This window comes from Eumetopias jubatus, unplaced genomic scaffold (assembly GCF_037043125.1).
Source record: "Eumetopias jubatus isolate StellerSeaLion01/CBP00866 unplaced genomic scaffold, mEumJub1_p1.0 scaffold_15, whole genome shotgun sequence".
Taxonomy (NCBI): Eukaryota; Metazoa; Chordata; class Mammalia; order Carnivora; family Otariidae; genus Eumetopias; species Eumetopias jubatus.
The window spans coordinates 25,068,898-25,090,155 of NW_028274821.1; the positions used below are offsets into that span (position 1 = coordinate 25,068,898).

At 36.9% G+C, this 21,258-nt stretch overlaps 1 protein-coding gene and 1 non-coding gene across 3 annotated transcripts; one reads left to right on the plus strand and one right to left on the minus strand.

Annotated features, from left to right (window-relative positions):
• The first annotated feature begins 75 nt into the window (after positions 1 to 75).
• Positions 76 to 20,525, plus strand: RMI1 (RecQ mediated genome instability 1). Of its 2 annotated transcripts, none has more exons than XM_028122277.2 (4): positions 76 to 178; positions 7,145 to 7,205; positions 17,614 to 17,703; positions 18,492 to 20,525. In XM_028122277.2, exon 4 carries the CDS (start codon positions 18,499 to 18,501, stop codon positions 20,413 to 20,415), a length of 1,917 nt encoding a protein of 638 aa, XP_027978078.1. In that variant the 5' UTR covers positions 76 to 178; positions 7,145 to 7,205; positions 17,614 to 17,703; positions 18,492 to 18,498; the 3' UTR covers positions 20,416 to 20,525. The 2 variants fall into 2 exon arrangements, with proteins under 2 accessions (XP_027978078.1, XP_027978079.1); XM_028122278.2 differs by lacking the exon at positions 76 to 178 and adding an exon at positions 185 to 287.
• LOC114223409 (U6 spliceosomal RNA) lies at positions 12,188 to 12,297 on the minus strand. The gene has a single exon (XR_003612149.1). It is a non-coding gene; the product is annotated as a U6 spliceosomal RNA (small nuclear RNA).
• Positions 20,526 to 21,258: the final 733 nt, after the last annotated feature.

Here is a 21,258-nt window from a genome sequence, read left to right on the forward strand (position 1 = left end):
GGAAGGGGCGTTTTCAGGGCCGAAAGACTCTTTTAGGTTTGGAGGAGGGGCGTCAGCGCGCGGGAAACAGGGCGGGAAGAGGCAAAAAAGGATTAGGGCGCGCACCGTGGCGGTTCCTGCTCTTACAGTCGCGCGGCCCAGGGACCGCTGTTTCGCGAGAGGAAGGCGGGACGCCCAGGTCGGTGCTAGGCCCAGAGGAATGCCCCCGTTTCCACAGTTCACACTCGCGTCTCCCTCCCACCTCTCACCCCGCTTCCCGCCCGGCCTGCGGGGCGAGCTGCGCGGCGGTGAGTGCGGCCCGCTGGGGAAACGCGCTGTTTGTAACGGGTCGCGGCGCCCCTGAGGCGCGGCCCGAATCCGGGGCACAGCTGGCAGTTTGCGGCCCGCCATCCTCCGTCGGCTCGGGCGGGATCCCGGGAAACGCGGGCGGGTCGGCTGGCTTGTGGCGGGCCAGCCTCGGAGTCCCAGAGAACGATCCCCCTTTGCTTCCGACCTCAGCCAGCGCTCCCTGAAGATCCCAAGCGTCTTCACGGGCGTTCTGAGGAGATTATTCTTTTTTTTCCTCTTTTTCTTCTCCCCCACGCCGCCCCCATTTTTGTTAATGGAGCCTATTAGAAGAGTATCTTGTAGTGTTGTCGCTTGCAGTTTATCTGTGAAAAATTTTCTGGAAGTATTGCATTCTATCTCCCCAAATGAATGCAAATTGCACAATAAGTTGTAGACGTCCGCGTTCTGTTCGTTCAGCTGTTTGAAGCTCCGACCGAGTGAGTCGGTATTCGGCAGTGATGAAAACAGACCCACAACCTCGTCCTCAAATATTTTGTTACTGTTGTAGCGTGTTCAAGTTTGTCCTGGCTTTGTGTTCGGTTACTTCTAAGGCCCTGTGCCAAGCTTTGATGATTTCTTTTGTTAAGGCCCTTAAGGTCACTTCAAATCGGTGACGACCCTGGGAAATCGCCTGGCCTGGTAGTAGCCGTATCCATAGCCTTACTCTTCGACCATCTAGCCTTCACTCACACCCCCAAATATGTGTTGAAGCATAAAGATGTTATAACTTACATATAAAGGCAAGTCCACCATTAGCAGAATACACATAAATATTTTGTAATGATGAATTTGTGCTGATTCATCCTATTGTAACTTGATTTCCTTCTTGAATAATTCGCAAAATGGATGTAACCGTTTTGCGTCGTTTATTGTTTGCGTTCATCCATTATCTTTTCCTTGCCTAATTAGGAAGAAACTCTTGTTTGGGGGAGCTGAGGACTTCTTGAAGCATGAACATTTACTGGCTAGGAGGATAGTTAAATACTGTTAGAGCATAGTGCCTGGGATTGTGGAGTTTATAGGTCCCTTTAAATGGTAATGTAATTTTTTGTGAATGTCCCCCTCCATGAAGACTGTATCTTCATGGAGAGTCTTGTTAAGAGGTAACTTAGTTCACGTTTTGATTCTATGTTACATGGTTCAGGTCTTTATTAAATATTCAACCAAGAATTGATGCATGTATGTAGGCGTTGGGAATACTTGGATTATAGAGATTTAATCTGCTAGTCAAGATTTGCAACATTTAATTGCCGTTTAAAACCTGGGACATTTTACTAACTCTTAATAGGCACATATAGGGGTACTGTACTACTTCTGCTTTCTTTTAAGCTAGTATTTCTGGCGTAGCCATCATTTTCTACTTTGATAAAGGGAAGAGAAGGAAAACTAATTACACAGCTCTATCTAAGAACTTCCTCCTCCCAGTTTTACAGTCTTCTGACTGGACCCTAACTGGTGAAAGCTGTTAACTGACCTTTTTTAGATGCCAGTACCTGATAGGGTTTTTCTTCTTTCTTCTTTTTCCACGTGTTTTCTCCTTAACCTGTTTTAGTTTACTTTTTAAGGTTACTCTTTAAATAACAGGAAAGTCTTGTCTTTTCACCATTTTTTCATCTATTGTTTTCAACTAAACTACTGTATTGTACTTTTGCTTATTCAAGGACTTGCCAACTTGATGGATACATTCAGTGGCTCCTGTCTTGTATAATTAATTTTATGGTCATTTTGAACTCTCAGTGAATTTAGAGCTAGTATTTACTTTACTTTAGATAAGCTAACATAATTGAGATCGTACACTAGCCAGCTGGATGATTGTATTTATAACTACCATTTCCTGAGTTCCTCACTATGTGCCCTAGCTTGTGCTGGCAGTTTTAAAGCTTACTACAGTTTTACGAATAAGTTGTGGTTATCTTTGTTTTATGGATAAGAAAATTAAGACTGAGGGCGCCTGGGTGGCTCAGTCCGTTAAGCGTCTGCCTTCCACCCCTGTCATCATCTTGGGGTCCTGGGATTGAGCCCTGGGTGGGGCTCCCTGCTCAGCCAGTAGCCTGTTTCTCCCTCTCCCTCTGCTGCTCTCCCTGCTTGGGCTTTCTTACTCAAAAAAAAAAATAAAATAAAATAAAAAAATAAAATCTTAAAAAAAAGAAAAGAAAATTAAGACTGAGAAGTTAAAGAATGTGTCCTAAGTCACATAGCAGAGGTGGGATTCAAGCTCCTAAACCTATTCTCTGTCTTTTCCTTACAATAGGTTATGGAGGATCCACAAACAGCCCCACTGATAACTTCCTTCTAATATCAGTCATTAAATATAACTTTTCCCCCTAACTTTCAGAGAATACCTTCTCAAAATTTTGAAGTTATCCCCAGTGAGTTAAGACATACTTTTTAGATGAAGCTAATGTAAACATGGAATGATTATGATTTCAATATTTGTTAGTGCTTTTAAGTCTCAGCTATTTGTTGACTGCCACATACAATGTCCAAAAGGATGGTACTTCTGCCATTTGTTCAGTTTTTAAAAAATAGGGAGGAATAGGTGAGGCTCACTGAAAATTAACTTATAAGTCCAATATGTCTAAGTCTTTGTGGTGAATGGTAGGATTTTCCTACTTTATTATTTCCTGGTCAATTCCTGCAGTCAAGGACTTAAATGTAGATTATTGTGTTAAGCGTAGTGTGTATAAAATCAGTTTTTTAGAAAGCATTTTTTCATGATTGTGAAATTAATGAGGATTAAGATGTATGTAATTTTGTATCTGGCCTTTTTCCTAACAAAATATGAACATATTTTCATGTTATTAAAAAGGGTTTTAGGAATTTTTTTTTAAAGACTATAACCTTCCCTTTCATTGATCCAACGTAGTGTTATTTTTCCCCCCTGTTGTTGAACATTTAGATTGTTTCTCTTTTTTTCCATACTATAGAAACAGTGATAAACATTCTGGCACATAAATCTTTGTCCTCCTTTCTGATTGTTTTCTTAAGATTCGTTTTGGAGAGTCAAAGAAGTGATGGTATGAACAGTTCTTAATGTACAATTTAAAAAACATACCTTTCCATATTTTTTTTTTCTTTTCTTGGACAGTGATGTTCTTGAGGATCAGGGGCTGTTCTTTGTGTATGAGCAGTTGGGAAATGGTGCTCTCCAGCTCACACCTTCCCTCTTAAGTTGTTTCTACCTGCTGTGACTGTGATTGCTCAATTTCTCCAGAAAGAGAGGAAAGAAAACCTTAAGAATTCTAAGGAGTAGATGCAAGTAATACAATTTATTAAATTATTAAGAGGTTTGGTTATTGAAACCCAGTCTAAACTTCATAATAAATATAGATCCCACGTGATAATACTTTTTCCACTTAATTAAACGTTTTCTTTTTTAAAGATTTTTTTTATTTATTTGTCAGAGAGAGAGCAAGAGAGAGAGAGAGCGCGCACAAGTAGGGGGAGTGTCAGGCAGAGGGAGAAGCAGGTTCCCCACTGAGCAAGGAGCCCGATGTGGGATTAGATCTCAGGACCCTGGGATTATGACTTGAGCTGAAGGCAGACACTTAACTGACAGAGTCACCCAGGTGTCCCTCCATTTAATTAAATTTTTAAATAAAATTTTCTTTCTAATCTGTAGGAAAAAATCCTATTATATATGGAATCCTCTTTTTATTGCATTTGTTATAACGTGCAGCTGGTCGGTTGGGGGACTACATCCATGTCTTTGATCAGTATAGCCTATAATTACTTTCCTTTTAAATGAAGAATTCTATGTAACAAATGTTCATTTAGCAGTCAGTTTTTCCCCCAAAGTTCTTGACTGTTTTGGTAAAATACTTGAGATTAGCTATATTTGAGTGCTTGGCACAATGTTGAGTATGTCTTATCACATTTACTTGTGTTTTAAATATGTCTTGGTTATCTTTTGGGGTTTTAGTCATTAGAATTTTTTTCTTTGCCTATTTATGGTAACATTATTATAAAATTATAGTATGTCAGATCGAGAAGTGGAGATTTAAATCCAAGAGGTTAGTACTTGGAGAAAATTATTAATTAGGAATGCCACACATTAATAGAACAATTTAGTTGTGGTTCGCTGAGCAGTGTTTCTCAGAATTTGTCCCAACTGTCATTTGAAAGGAGTTTGTCAGTTGTCATGTTAACAACGCTAACAAGGAAGTTCATGTTTGAAGTAAAGGACAAATTAAAAAAAAATGGATATATGTTTTAAAATATTAGTTTGTAATTTTAAAAAATTTTGAAGTTGTTTTATCTGGTATTTTTGCAGAGTTATAGCAGAGGAAAAGTAGTAATTAATCGTGGCACTGTTGTTTTGAAGCTGTTGCAGATAGATGCAGTGGGTAACCTTAAGTTTTTCTTTCACTTGACATTGCAAATGAAATAATTTAGAATGCATTAGATGAGCTTATTATTTAAATGAGATCTGAGAAAAGTCTGTCATTATAATAGAAGTGTAGTGCTCTTGTAGCATGACTTTTTATGATTGCGTTTTGTAAGTAAGTGGGTTTTATATGTAAATGAGGGACTGGCTATACTTCCTCTTTTCGCAGAAGTCAACAGAGTCTAGCAAAAGGCCTAGGAATGGATATTAGAAGAACTTACATTCTAGTTCTGGGTCTGTTACTATATAAGATCTTTATGTCTTAATCTTCTTGCCTCAGTTTTTTAAAAATTTTTTATTGTTATGTTAATCACCATAGATTACATCATTAGTTCTTGATGTAGTGTTCCATGATTCATTGTTTGTGCATAACACCCAGTGCTCCACGCAGACTGTGCCCTCTTTAATACCCGTCACCAGACTAACCCATCCCCCCACCCTCCTCCCCTCTAGAACCCTCAGTTTGTTTTTCAGAGTCCATCGTCTCTCATGGTTCGTCTCCCCCTCCGATTTACTCCCCTTCATTCTTCCCCTCCAGCTATCTTTTTCTTTTTCTTTTTTTTAACATATGTTGCATTATTTGTTTCAGAAGTACAGATCTGTGATTCAACAGTCTTGCACAATTCACAGCGCTTACCATAGCACATACCCTCCCCAATGTCTGTCACCCAGCCACCCCATCCCTCCCACCCCCCACCACTCCAGCAACCCTCAGTTTGTTTCCTGAGATTAAGAATTCCTCCTATCAGTGAGGTCATATGATACATGTCTTTCTCTGATTGACTTATTTCACTCAGCATAACACCCTCCAGTTCCATCCACGTCCTTGCAAATGGCAAGATCTCATTCCTTTTGATGGCTGCATAATATTCCATTGTGTATATATACCACATCTTCTTTATCCATTCATCTGTCGATGGACATCTTGGCTCTTTCCACAGTTTGGCTATTGTGGACATTGCTGCTATAAACATTGGGGTGCACGTACCCCTTTGGATCCCTACATTTGTATCTTTGGGGTAAATACCCAGTAGTTTCTTGCCTCAGTTTTATTCATCTTAAATAGATGACAGTAATTACTCTTTTATGTTATTATTTTTGAGGTTTAGGTGTAATATTACAGATGTAAAAGTACTTTGAAAAAAGCTAAAAATCTTACAAATAAAAAGTTCTAATTTTTATTTTCAGCAAACCCTTATCTCTATCTCTATTTATACAGCTGTGACCTGCTGGGATATAGGATGGATAGCTCTGAAATTCATCCTTGTTCATTTCATTTTCTGTCCAGCCTTGACCTTTTCAACTCACAGCCAGTCAGTCTTTCTTCCTTTCTCATTTGTTCCTTCCTCCTCCTAGAAGTATCCATAGTATTATCTCCTAGTATATAAAGGGTCAGCTAGAAAGTAGCATTTATATTTATGTGGCTGCATGTCATAATTTTAGGGGTATATACCCAGAGTGATTTATAGTACAAAACATTCTGCAAACAACTTAATTGTAATTGTGACATTTATGCTTGATAATTTACTTTATAACAGATTATAACTCAACTGAAATTACGCTTTGTCCGAATTTCAGTTTACTTAATGACTGTTATTACATTACTAGAACACCTTTGCAAATTATACTAGGTCCATCTGCCAATGTGTTTAAATTTTGTGGAGGATATAGGTAACTTATTGAATGAACACACCTAAGAGCCATGAATCTGGCTTAATTTTTGAGGTTAAAAAAATGACAACAGATGCAGTAAAATAGCACTTTGGAATCTTAGGTTATGTAAGTACAATTGACCCTTGAACAGAGCTGGGGTTAGGGATGCTGACCCCCACATTGTCGAAAATCCCCTTAACTTTCGACTACTCTATAACTACTAATAGCTTACTGTTGACCAGAAGCTTTGCCAATAACATGAGTAGTCAGTTAGCACGTATTTTATGTTACAGGTACTATATACTGTATTCTTTTTTTTTTTTTTAAGATTTTATTTATCTGAGATGGAGAGAGAGAGCATTAGGAAGGGGGTAGTTGGGGTACAGCAGAGGGAGAGGGAGAAGCAGGCTCCTCGCTGAGCAGGGAGCCCGTCATGGGGCTGGATCCCAGGACCCTGAGATCATGACCTTAGTGGAAGGCAGACACTTAACTGACAGAGCCACCCAGGCACCCCTATATACTACTGTATTCTTACAGTAAAGGAAAATGGTGAAAATATTAAGAAAACCATAAGAAAATATATTTACAGTACTATAATTATTGAAAAAAATCCGCATCAAAGTGGGTCTGTGCAGTTCAAACCTGTGTTCAAGAGTCAACTGTACAGATCTTTTAGTCTTAAGGATAAGATGTCACTAAGCTATGGCTTCATGGAATCATGCTTGGAGGTTTTAACATGCTTTTAATTAATTTCATATTTGATTTATTTTGTTCTAGGTCTGTCTTTTAAGTATACAACTGGATTTGGTTTATTCATTTTGAGAATATCTCTTAACAGGTGAGTTAATCTATATTCATTATGATTGCTGATCTATTTAGACATGTTTCTGCCATTTTATTGTTTCTATTTATAGTAGTGGGCTGTTCCTTGTGTCTTCTGTTGGATTGTTTTCTTTATTTGTTTTCCTTGGCTAGTTTGGAAATGATTATATTTCTATTCTTTTGATGTTTACTTTCAGTTTTTTAATTGAGATATAATTTATATACAGTAACATTTGTGTTTTTCTTGGTGTATAGCTTTGTGTGTTTTAACAAACGTAGCCAAATCACTATCACCACCACCATCATGATTTGGAACAGTTTCATCACCCCCCTTGCCCCCAATTTCCTTATGGCCCTCTAGTCAGTCCCTCTTATACCCTCAGTCTTGGGCAACCACTGAACTGTTTTTCATTGCTAATGTTGCTTTTTCTAGAATGTCATGTAAATGGAATTGTGCAGTCTTTGGCTTCTTTCACTTCACGTACTGCATTTGACATTTGTCTTAGTGTAGTTCAGGCTGCTCTAACAAAATACCATAAACTGGGTGGCTTAGAAACAACAGAAATTTACTTCTTGGAGACTGGGAAGTCTAAGATCAAGATGTCAGTAGTTTCAGTGTTTGGTGAGGAGGACCCACTTCTGTGTTCATGGATGGCCATCTTTCACTGTAACCTCCCTCGGGGAAAGGGGCAAGGTAGCTCAGTGGTGGTGGGGGGGGGCGCGGTCTCTTATAAAAGCCATAATCTCTCTCATGAGAGCTCCACCCTCATGACCTAAGCATGTCCCAAAAGCCCTACTCCTAATACCATCATATTGGGCATTAGGATTTCAACATATGAATTTTGGGGGGGATACAGTCTGTAGCAACATTCGTCCATGTTTTTGCATCTATTAGTAGTTCATTCTTTTTTATTACTGAATAGTATTCCATTGTAATGAAGTACCATAATTTATTTACCCATTCACTAGTTGAAGGACATGTGGGTTGTTTTTGGCGAGTATGAATAAAGCTACTATAAACATTCACAAAATTAAGTAGTTTAAGTTTTCATTTCTCTTGAGTAATTACCTGGTAATGTGATTGTTGGGTTGTTATGTTAAGTGTATGTTTTTCTTTCTAAGAAACTGCATATCTGTTTTCCAAAGTGGCTGTGCCATTTTGTATTCCCACCAGCAATGTATGAAAATTCTAATATTTGGTAGTCTCAGTTATTTTTTATTTTAGCTATGCTAATAGATGTGTAGTACCATACTGTGATTTTAATTTTGCATTTCCTTAAGGTCTAATAATATTGAGCATCTTTTAATGTGTTTGTTTGCCATCTGCATATCTTCTTCAGTGAAGTGCCTATTCGATGTTTTATTCATGTTAAAATAAGTTTGTTTTCTTACTGAATTTTAAGTATAGATTCTTTATATATTCTGGATATAAGTCTTGTTAATTTTTTCTCTCAGTCTGTGGTTTTTCTTGTGTGTGTGTGTGTGTGTGTGTGTGTGTGTGTGTGTGTGTGTGTGTGACTTTATATTCTTTACAGTGTCAGGGCACCTGGGTGGCTCAGTTGGTTAAACAACTGCCTTTGGCTCAGGTCATCATCCCGGAGTCCCAGGATTGAGTCCCACATCGGGCTCCCTGCTCAGCAGGGAGTCTGCTTCTCCCTCTGACCCTCCCTCCTCTCGTGCTCTCTCACTTTCTCTCAAATAAATAAATAAAATTAAAAAAATATATATTCTTAAAAAAATTTTTTTTAAAGGATTTTATTTATTTGACAGAGAGAGACACAGTGAGAGAGGGAACACAAGCAGGGGGAGTGGGAGAGGAAGAAGCAGGCTTCCCGCAGAGCAGGGAGCCTGATGCGGGGCTTCATCCCAGGACCCTGGGATCATGACCTGAGCCGAAGGCAGACGCTTAATGACTGAGCCACCCAGGCTCCCAAAATTTATATTCTTTACAGTGTCTTTCACAGAGCAAAATTTAAAAATTTTGTTAAAGGCCAATTTATTTTCTTTCTTTTTTATAGTTTTTTAGATTATACTTTTGATGTTGTCCCTAGGAAAACTTTTAAGAAACCAAGGTCACAAAGATTTTTCTCTTAACTTTTCTTATAGCTTTTCTATAGTTTCAGTTTTCACATTTAGGTCTGTGATTCATTTAGAGTTAATTTTTATATAAGGTGTGGGGTATTGGTTGAGGTTCCTATTTTTGCATATGAATGTCCAGTTGTTTCAACACCAATTGTTCAAAAGACTATCCTGTTTCCATTGACTTGCAACTTTGTAGAAGTTGCATTGAATCTGCAACTTTGTAGAAAATTAGTTGGCTGTATTATGCCTGGGTCTATTTCTAGACTGTCTTCTCTTTACATGGGGTTATATGTTAATCCTTTTGCCATACCTCACTCTCTTGATTATGAAATTTTATACTGTCTTGAAGTCAGATAGTGTTAGTCCTTTAACTTTGTATTTTGCTTTTAAAATTATCTTGACTATTGCAGTTCCTTTGCCTTTCCTTATAAATTTTATTGTTATTATTTTTTTCCTTACAAATTTTTTGAATCAGCTTGTCATTTTTTACAAAAAAAAAAACCAGATTGCTGGGATTTTGGATAGAATTGCATTAAATCTATAGATCAGCTGGGGAGAACTGAAACCTTAAGAAAGAGTCTTCAACATGGCAGGTCTCTTCATTTTTTTTTCTCTTCATTTGTTTTAGTCATCTTTGATTTCTTTCATCAGTAACTTATAGTTTCCAGGATAAATATCCTGTATGTATTTTGTTAGATTCATTTTTTTCCATTTGACACATTGCAGCTTTCTTGCCTATAGGAACACAGGGCAGCACTTCAGCACTATGCTGGGGGCCATTTGAAACAGTGAAATCGGCAACAAAAAGCACAAAAATGTGAAAAATGTAGCACCAAATAGCATGGAAAAGATGCATCTTGCTAACTCATTTATTAGGCCATGTAGCTATTTTGTAGATTCTTCAGTGCTTTCTTCATAAACATTCATGTTATCTTTATTTTAGAAGTAATTTCTGTTTTTGTTTTTTTCTCCCTTCACTCTTGACTTCTCTCTTGTTGTAGAACACACATAAATTTAACCTCTAAACAACTTTAAGTGTACATTATGTTATTGTTAACTATATACACATTGTTGTACAATAGATCTCTGGAACTTTTTCATCCTGCATGAATGAGATTCTGTATACATTGAACAACAACTCCCCATTTTTCCCTCCCCTCATCTCTGGCAACCACATCTACTTTCTGTTTTTATGAGTTTGATTACATACTCCATGTAAGTAGAATTATGCAGTTTTTGTCTTTTGTGATTAGCTTATTTCACTGAGCATAATGTCCTTAAGGTTAATGTTTGTTATAGCCTATGATGTGCTTTCTTCCCTCCCCCCCTTTTTTAGGCCAATTAATATTCCTTCTTATCTATGTACCACATTTTCTTTATCCATTTATCTGTTGTTGAACAACTAGGTTGCTTCTACATCTTGTCAATTGTGAATAATGCCATAATGAATATGGGTTTGTAAATACCTCTTGGAGATTCTGTTTTCAAGTCTTTTGGATATATACTTAGAACTGGGATTGCTGGATCATATGGCAGTTCTGTTTTTCATTTTTAAGGTACCTCCATTCTGTTTTCCATAGCTGCTGCACCATTTTACAATCCCACCAACAGTGGGTACAGGTTCCAGTTTCTCCACATCTTCACCAACACTTGTTATTTTCTTTGGTTTTGGTTTTGGTTTTGGCTAGTTGCCATTGTAAGGGGTCTGAAGTGATATCTCATTGCAGTTTTGATTTGCATTTCTCATGATGATGATGATGATGGTGGGCATCTTTTCATATGTTTGTTTGCCATTGGTATATCTTTGGAAAAATTTCTGTATGTTTTTTGCCCATTATATTTTTTTAATTATTGAGTTGAGGAGTTTTTTATATATTCTGAATATTAAACCCTTATCAGATTATGGTTTGCAAATGTTTCTCCCATTTCCTGGGTTGCTTTTTCACTCTTTTGTTTCCTTTGCTGAACAGAAGTTTTATTTATTTAAAAAAATTATTTTAAGATTTTATTTATTTGAGAGAGAGAGACAGAGATAGTGAGAGAAAACACTGGCAGGGAGAAGAGGAAGAACCAGGCTCCCCACCTAGCAGGGAGCCAGATGTGGGACTGACCTGAGCCGAAGGCAGATACTTAACTGACTGAGCCACCCAGGCACCCTTGAACAGAACTTTTAAGTTTGATGTAGTTCTATTTGTCTGTTTTTGCTTTTGTTACTTATTCTTTTGGTGTCACATCCAAGATATCATTGCCTATTCTAGTGTCATGAAGCTTTTCCTCCTATATTTTCTTCTGGTAGTTTTATAGTTGCAGGTCTTACATTTAGATCTCCATTTTGAGTTAATTTTTGAATATGGTATAAGACAAGGGTACATTTTCATTCTTTTGCATGTGAATATCTGGTTTTCCCAGCACCATTTATTGAAGAGGCTATCCTCTCTTTTGTGTTATCTTGGCACCCTTGTCGAAGATCACTGGAGTATATATATATATGAGGGCTTGTTTCTGGGCTCTTAATGCTGTTCTGTTGGTCTATATATCTTCATGCTATTTTTTTCTGTTTTAATCGATATACCTTTTATTTCTTTTTCTTGCCTTATTGCACTCACAGAGGCCTCCAGTAAATGTTAAAATGTTGAGAGTAGACCTCTGTTTTATTTATTTATTTATTTTTAAAGATTTTATTTATTTGTCAGAGAGAGAAGAGAGAGAGAGAGAAAGCACAACCAGGGGGCAATAGGAGGCAGAGGGAGAAGCAGGCACCCCGCTGAGCAAGGAGCCTGATGCAGGACTTGATCCCAGGACCCCCAGGATCATGAGCTGAAGGCAGTCGCTTAACTGACTGAGCCAGCCAGGCATCCCTGCTTTATTCTTTTTTTTGTGTGTGTTGTTGTTGTTGTTTTTTAGTTTTTATTTCATAAAAATTTGGAACACTTGATGAATTTGCATGTCATCCTTGTATAGGGGCCATGCTCATCTTCTCTGTATCCTTCCAATTTTAGTATATGTGCTGCCAAAGTGAGTAGGACATCTGTTTTATTCTTTTTTTAAAAGATTTTATTTATTTAGAGAGCGTGTGAGCAGAGGAAGGGACAGAGGGAAAGGGAGAGAGAATCTCAAGCAGACTCTGCGCTGAGCACAGAGCCCAGTGTGGGGCTAGATCCCACGACCCTGAGATCATAACCTGAGCTGAAATCAAGAGTCAGACGCTTAACTGACTGAGCCACTCAGGCACCCCAACATCTGTTTTATTCTTGATCTCCGGGGGAAAGCATTTTGTCTTTCATACCTTTAGTTTTTTTTTTTTAGTATAGTTAATACAATATTATATTAGTTTCAGGTGTGTAACAATGATTCAACAAGTTTATGTATTATGCTACGTTCACCGCAGGTGTAGCTACCATCTGTCTCAATATATCGCTATTGTAACTCATACCTTTAATTTTAAAACATACATACTTTTGTACCATTTTGTTTATTTCTAATGGAATGAAAAACTCAGAGCACATGAAAGGTAAACATCGGTACAAAGAAACCAATGGAAGAAGATTAAAATAAAAAGTTTTATATATATTTAAAAATCAAACTTTAAAGAATTATTTTGAGGGCACCTGGGTGGCTCAGTTGGTTAAGCAACTGCCTTTGGCTCAGGTCTTGATCCTGGAGTCCCAGGATTGAGTCCCACATCGGGCCCCCTGCTCGGCAGGGAGTCTGCTTCTCCCTCTGACCCTCCCCCATCTCATGCTCTCTCTCTCTCTCATTCTCATTCTTTCTCTCAAATAAATAAATAAAATCTTAAAAAAAAATAAGAATTATTTTGAAAAATAGCAGATTTGTTTGTTCCTTTGTTCCCTTTCCCTAAAAGCAACCATTTTCAACTTCTCTAGGAGATTGATTTTTGTATTTACTTCTATAACTCTGGAAACCATACAGATATTGCTACATCTTGATTTTTCAGTTTTAGGCATTATCTGTTGACTTTTACTATAGAGATGAGAATTTAGCTCTCTCCACCTACCTTTCTCACCCACCCCTACCCTCACACATATCTTTTTCCATTTTGCTATTAAATCTGTATAACTATGTTAAAGTTTCAGATAATTTAGAGTGTCTGTTATTACTACACACATGTTATTTAGAACTAAGCCACGTGGGGCGCCTGGGTGGCTCAGTTGGTTAAGCGACTGCCTTCGGCTCAGGTCATGATCCTGGAGTGTCAGAATTGAGTCCCACATCGGACTCCCTGCTCAGCAGGGGTCTGCTTCTCCCTCTGACCCTCTTCCCTCTCATGCTCTCTGTCTCTCATTCTTCCTCTCTCAAATAAATAAAATCTTAAAAAAAAAAAAAAAGAACTAAGCCATGTAGTATACAAATATTGCTTTATCTTTCCTGTACAACATTTTCTTTTCTCTTGTGGCCTTTTTTTGTTTTCTTTACCATTTTTCATCAGATCAACCCCTAACTCCTACGGTTACTTAAATTTCTCCTCTACATTGGGATACGTTAATGTTCTAACTAACAGAGGTGTAAACCAAGAAAGAGAAAGACATGAGATCCTAGAAATAGTGGTCTCACATGATTTTATCTTCTTTGAAAAATAATTTCTCCTCAGGCCTTCTGAGCTGTTTGCCTTTACATCCTGCAAATACTTCTCACTATAATGCTTTTTCCCTCACTTCTTCCTCTTTCCTGGTTTATTTCTCTGTTATGTTAGAGAACATCCTCCATTACAAAAATTATTTTAGACAATGCTGATCTGAAAATGTTTTTATTTCACTGTCATACTTGATTGATGCTTTACCTGGGTAGAAGTTTATAGGTTGGAAATAATTTTCATTCAGAAATTTGAAGGAATTGCTCATTTACCTTCCAGCTTCTATTGAGAAATCTAAAACCATTTTCATTCATTGTTTATCATCCTTCTCTGGAAGCTTGCAGCATCTTTATCCCTGTATTCTAAAATTTCATAAAGATAATGCCTTGTTGTATGTCTGTTTTATTCATTGTATTGGGTTCTTTCCATCCAGAAGCTCTTATCATTAAGTTCTGGAAATTTTTCTTTTTCTTTTTTTTTTTTTTAAAGATTTTATTTATTTATCAGAGAGAGAGAGAGAGAGCACAAGCAGGGGGAGCAGCAGGCAGAAGGAGAAGCAGGCTCCCCACTGAACAAGGAGCCCGATGAGGGACTTGATCCCAGGACACTCGGATCATGATTTGAGCCAAAGGCAGAGGCTTTAATCGACTGAGCCACCGAGGCATCCCTGGAAATTTTTCTTAATTTATTTCTTTGATTATTCCTTCCCCCTCCCTCCTTTGTTTTCTCTCTTTTCTCCTTCTGGAACTGCTAGTTTGTTAGACTAACTGGGCTCTTCTTTTTTTTTCCCCCGTGTGTTTCATTGATTTCTTTGTACTGATGTTTTACTTTTGGAAGAGATTTTCTTAACTTTATCTTCCATTCGTTCTACTGTCTTTCATTTCCACTATCATATTTTAAATTTCTAAGAGTTGTTTTTTATCCTATGAATATTTCTTGTTATAGAATCCTATTCTTACTACACAGGTATTATCTTAGGATATTAATGATAGCTTTTTTGAAGTTTTTGTCTCTCTTCATAGTCAATGCATTGCATTTTTTTGTTTGTTTGATGTGCCTTTTTGTTAGAAGCTTTTCTCAGATATCTTGTTATAGTTAAGAGAGGGGAACTAGAAAGCTGGTTGAAACTCTGAGACTGTGGATACAGTCTCAAATGGGCTGTTTAATTGGAGAAACTCTTGTGTTAATATCCTTAGGTCTTTTCTGTTAAGGTAGTAAGATTCCTCAAAGAAAGATTTTCTTGTCTTCTTTCTAGGAGAGTATAGGCCTAGTCGGTGGTATTTCTGGAAAAGAGAGTAATATGTGGTCAGCATTTGGGATTTAGGAATTTATTTCTTCCCCCTATTTTCAGTATGTTATCTCCACTTTAGCTGTACTCTGGCATCCCCTAGTCTAGAGATCTTTTTTACCCTCTCTAGGAGCAGTCTCTATGACTTGGGATAGGGGTGCCATAGTCTTAAATGCCTTAAAGAGTCTTTTAATCAATTTCTACATGGTCAGTTTTCATCACAATGGGCCAGGGACCTTTCCTACCTTTGAAATTTTATATTGTTTTTGTATATAATTAAAAAAATATATTCTCTCTTTTTTTCACTCTAAAGATTTACCAGTTCTGTAATTACAATGACCTTTTTAGCCCTTCCTTTAAAATGTTATTCATGTAAACCAACTATAACTCCTTTAAATTGTAACCATTTGTTAAATTAATAATGTGATCACTTGTTTAGGTCACAAAGTTTGTAAGTGTGAGACAATTTGGCAGTTATACTCTGAATCACTAGACTATATACTGGCTCTCCCATCTATTTTATTTTGTTTTATTTTGTTCTTGTGCATGGTAGTCTTTACTTTTAAATGATTATCAGTATACCCAATAATAACATGTAATAACACGTAACCAGTTCTTGAATTCTGTCATAGAGTAATTTTGATTAAGAGGAACTAAAAGCAACCCAAACAGTTATACTAGTGTGTATGTATGTATGTACTTATTTATTTGAGAGAGAGAGAGAGCACATGCATGTGTGCAAGGGGCAGAGGGGAGAAGGAGAGAGAGAATCCCAAGGAGGCTCCACACTCAACATGGAGCCCAAGGCAGGTCTCCAAGATCACCACCCGAGCCAAAAATCAAGAATCAGGTGCTCAACTGACTGAGCCATCCAGGCGCCCCTATTGTTCTAACTCTTAGCCAGAAAAGACTATTTTAAGGCTTTCTGCTGCTTAACACAGGTTACAAATAACTATTTACTACTTTCTCATAGATAAAGCCGCTGATCCTCAAGAAAGCTTTAGGGGGGAAAACCATGTAATCCCCCCCCTTTTTTTCAAAACATTTATTTTACATCTAATAAAGAAAAAGTCACTATTGATGTATATGTTGCTTGAGTTAAAAGACATAGGGAACTCTGAAAAACAAACTGAGGGTTCTAGAGGGGATGGGGGTGGGGGGATGGGTTAGCTTGGTGATGGGTATTAAAGGGGGCACGTTCTGCGTGGAAAAAAAAAAAAAAGACATAGGGAACCAGACAATGTATACGTACTAAATTTCTAAGAAATACAAGGTAAAAAAATGAAATCTTTAGGTAAGCTCTTTTGTGTGTGTGTGTGTTTTTAAAAAATTGAGGTATAATTGATATACAGCATTCTATTAGTTTCAGTGGTTCAACATGGTGATTTGATATTTGTATATGTTGTGAAATGATTACCACAATGAGTCTAGTTAACATCACCATATATAGTTACAGAATTTCTTTTCTTGTGATGAGAATTTTTAAGATTTGTTCTTTTAGCAGTTTGCAAGTAAGAAGTACAGTATTATTAACTATAGTTACCATTTACATTAGGATAAGCTTTAAGTTCATACAAAGAAGCTAGATTTATTATTCTCCAAAAAGTAAAAGGACCTACTGTATAATATGCAGAAAGAATTTACTGCCTTTTCACAAGAATATAATTCAAGCTTTGCTAAAATTTCATATTCCATGAAGGCATCCAAAATTCCAATCCTTGGGACAAGCACTTCTTTCTTCTTCTCCTGTCCATTTATGTGGTAGTTTTTATGGATTTCTGGTTGATGTCTCAAAGGCCAAGAGGTTATGTAGGCCTTAATCCCTGTTTTATTGGAATTAGGGCTGGAGGATGGTCATCATCTCTTGAGTCTCCTTCTCCACTTCAGTACTACCCCTGCCATGGGATCCCAGAGCTGCAATTTCTTCAGCCTTGGACACTTTTCTCTCTTTTTAGGCTGTACTATTCTATTTCAGCTTGAGCTGCCTTGGCCTGCTTCAGCTTCCATTTCTTTTTGCTTGTGGACCTTGGACACTTTCTGGGCACCCACTTCCCAGCCTATAGAAGCTGCTGTAAATCCTGTGACTGACTGGCCATGGTGGTGGGGATGCTGAGGCTAGCTGGATCACTCCCTTGGGTCACCTGACCCAGCTGCCCAAGATATGTGCCTGTGCCAGTGCCTTGTGGGCCATCCTCTCCTATCTTTTTTACTTTTTACAAGTAACTCTATGAGTTAAGCATATAGACAAGGAAGCACACTTAGAGGGACTGTATAAATTTCTCATGGTCACTTGCTTCTGTTTAGCTCACTCCAAACCTCATGTTTTTATTATTTTACCTCCACTCTGCCCTGACTGATAATAGGAACCCCCAAAACCATACCACCAAACTCGTACACTCCTGCAAATAGACCAGTATTCTTTCTGCAGCTTCGCCTTTTAACCCTTACTGCTTCTTGTCCCAGGGTCATTTCTGAACAGTAGAGGTAACAGTTACTCCACTGAACAACCAGTTCCAAATCCTGTCATCAAATCCTATGTTCCTGTTCCAAATGGTAAGTTTTCTTGTGGTCATATTAAAACTTTCGTAAGTTTTAACTCTAGATATTTTCATCTGTGGGAGGAAAAAAAATACTTTTATGAACACGGGGTTAATTAATGTTTAGTGTTTTGAAACCACTTTTATACTGAGAAAATCAGAAGTATAGGACTGTTGAGATTTATTTAGCCAAACAAATAAGATTCTTTACATCATTTCAGAATCTATTGTTATTTGTTATATTTTTATTATAGACCACATATTTAAGTACTAGATGGGCAAACACAATGGTAAAAGTTTTAATAGAATATGAATTATAGATATGAAGAGAACCTTAGTGACTATTGTTTCTTGACTAAATTTTAAGTGATTAGAATCTGATTATTAATATAATAATTACCTTTTACCGACTATCTTTCATAGGTTTGACATTATGCTTTACAAATGTTAATCATATAATCTTCACAAGAACCCTTGAAGATAGATTGGTGGTATTGACATTTTACAGATGAAAAAACTGGGTTAGAGAAGTTAAGAGATTTTTATTAGGTCACAGAGCTTGTAATTTGACAGTTAGCTTTCAAACCTGAATATATCTGTCTCAAACCTTTTGCTTTTCTCACTGTATCTGTAATCTGATGACTTGTGGTATTTGAATTTTGGCCATGCAGAAAGTCAAAGAATTTTAAGATGCTAAGGAGAGAAAAATCTAATGGGTGTGGTTATACCTGTGGGTTGTAGAAAATTGTAGAAACTATATTTAAATGTACTGAATTATAATTTTTTTTGTTTTTTTGTTTTCAGGTAATACATGCATAATATTTCTTTTATTTTAAAAGAAATGAGTGTAACTAATATTGCATTAAGAGTTGAAACCTGGCTTTTAGCTACATGGCACGTTAAAGTACCTCTAATGTGGCTGAAAGCTTGTATTAACTGGATCCAAGAAGAAAATGATAATGTTAATTTGAGTCAGGCACAAATGAATAAACAAGTGTTTGAGCAATGGCTTCTTACTGATCTGAGAGATTTGGAACATCCTCTTTTACCTGCTGGCATTTTAGAAGTTCCAAAAGGAGAACTGAACGGATTTTTCGCTCTGCAGATTAATTCATTGGTTGATGTCAGTCAACCTGCGTATTCCCAGATACAAAAGTTGAGAGGAAAGAATACAACAAATGACCAAATTACAGCTGAAACACAAGTAACCCCAAAACCTTGGGAAGCAAAGCCTTCACGAATGTTGATGCTACAGCTAACTGATGGAATAGTACAAATGCAGGGAATGGAGTATCAGTCTATTCCAGCTCTTCATAGTGATCTTCCCCCAGGTACAAAAATTTTGATTTATGGAAACATTTCTTTCCGTCTTGGTGTTCTCTTATTGAAACCAGAAAATGTGAAGGTATTGGGAGGAGAAGTAGATGCTCTTTTAGAGGAATATGCCCAAGAAAAAGTACTTGCAAGATTAGTTGGGGAACCTGATCCTATAGTTTCAGTCATACCAAATAATCCTAACCAAAGCATCCCTGGAATTACAGATGTTCTAGATCCTGCATTAGGACCTTCTGATGAAGAACTCTTGGCAAGTCTTGATGAAAATGATGAGCTTGTAGCAAATAATGACATCTCCTTAGAAAGAAGATGTTTCAGTACAGGTAGTTCCTCAAATACTATTCCCACAAAGCAGTCAAGTTTTGAACCACGACATATTATTTCTCCAAAACCAAAGGAGGAGTCACCAAATCAATCTATGTATTTCACTGATGGGGAATTAGATGACTTTTCACTGGAGGAGGCTTTGCTTTTAGAAGAAACGGTCCAGAAAGAACAAATGAAGACTAAAGAATTGCAGCCATTGACTTTGAACAGAACCCCAGATGAAAGTATAGAGAGATTTTCACATAAACCTAATACTCCGGATAATTTTTCTTTGATTTGCAAAAATGGAAACAATATTTGGAATGAAAAAAATGTATCTGAACAAATGACTAATGAAGGCAAATCTTTTAGTTGTCCATCTTCTGGAGAGCAAAACTGTAGTATTTTTTCAGTTCATAATGTACCCCTTCCCCATGATTTTACAAATAAAGATAAGGACTCAGAGATAGATAATAAAATAAAACAAACCTTCATTAGTGCAGATGGACATTCCTTAAATAATAAAATATCAGTGTCAAATGGAGAGCTGGTAAATTATGTACCAAAAAGGAGTTCACACATTTCTAATGAAAATGATCACCATTTACAGACTTGTTCTTTAAGATCATCAGAGAACAGCGCTAATCTTTCTATTGCCATGGATTTATATTCTCCACCCTTTATCTATTTGTCTGTTCTAATGGCCAGCAAACCAAAGGAAGTTACAACAGTGAAGGTCAAAGCATTTATTGTAACCTTAACTGGAAATCTTTCAAGTTCTGGTGGCATTTGGAGTATAACAGCAAAGATTTCCGATGGTACTGCATATCTAGATGTAGACTTTGTAGATGAAATACTTACTAGTTTGATAGGGTTTTCAGTACCAGAAATGAAACAGTTAAAAAAAGATCCTCTTCAATACCAGAAGTTCCTGGATGGTTTGCAGAAGTGTCAGAGAGCTTTAATAGATTTGTGCTGTTTAATGACTATTTCATATAATCCCTCCTTGTCTAAAGCAATGGTATTGGCATTAGAAGATGTTGAAATGGAACACCTTGAGAACCTAAAGAAGCGACTGGATAAATAATTTAATAAAATAGTATTAGAAAACAATTAAAAAAAAAAAACCCAAGAAAATATTTAGAACTAAATTTGACCTTTTATGTTTGAAACTTTTTTTTTGTAAAAGGGAAAAAGGAAGCCATAACTTATTTCAGTTTAATTTTTTAATGTTTAATCATGTTTGTGTATTTATGTTTTTTAAATAAATTTTTTTATAGTAATAGATGAAAGAATTTGGTGACCCTTTGTTGTTTTGTTTTCCACTTGTCATTCCACATAAGATGATTGCTAAAGTATTGTGTTGGTGTTTACTGGTGAGTCATATTGTTTGAAGTTAGCAATTATAAACAGGTAGTTGTACTTCTAATATGTTGAGTACCCAAAGAGATTTTTTAATATTATTATACTTAGGGAAAAAATCTAAATCCAGTGGATCAGAATGTCAGGCTTTCAGATGCAAAAATGCTTTGTTTTTATTTTGCTGATAGTAAATATTTGGTTTACTTAAGGCAAATTTTAGGTTAACTAGATATTATTTCAGAGATTATATTGAGTGGTTTAATTATTTTCAAGGAGAATTTATTTCAAATGGCGTATTGAAAACTTGAATATAAGATTCAGTAAATACTTTTTTTGGATTAAAATAAGGTGTTTTGTGCATGTCTTATGTATTATCCCCCCTTTTTTTTAAAGATTTTATATATTTATGACAGAGAGAGTACAAACGGGGAGCAGCAGGCAGAGGGAGAGGGAGAAGAAGGCTCCCCGCTGAGCAGAGAGCCCGACGGGGCTCATGACCTGAGCTGAAGGCACACTTAACTGACTGAGCCACCCGGCCCCCCATCCCCTTTCTGAATTAGTGCTATAT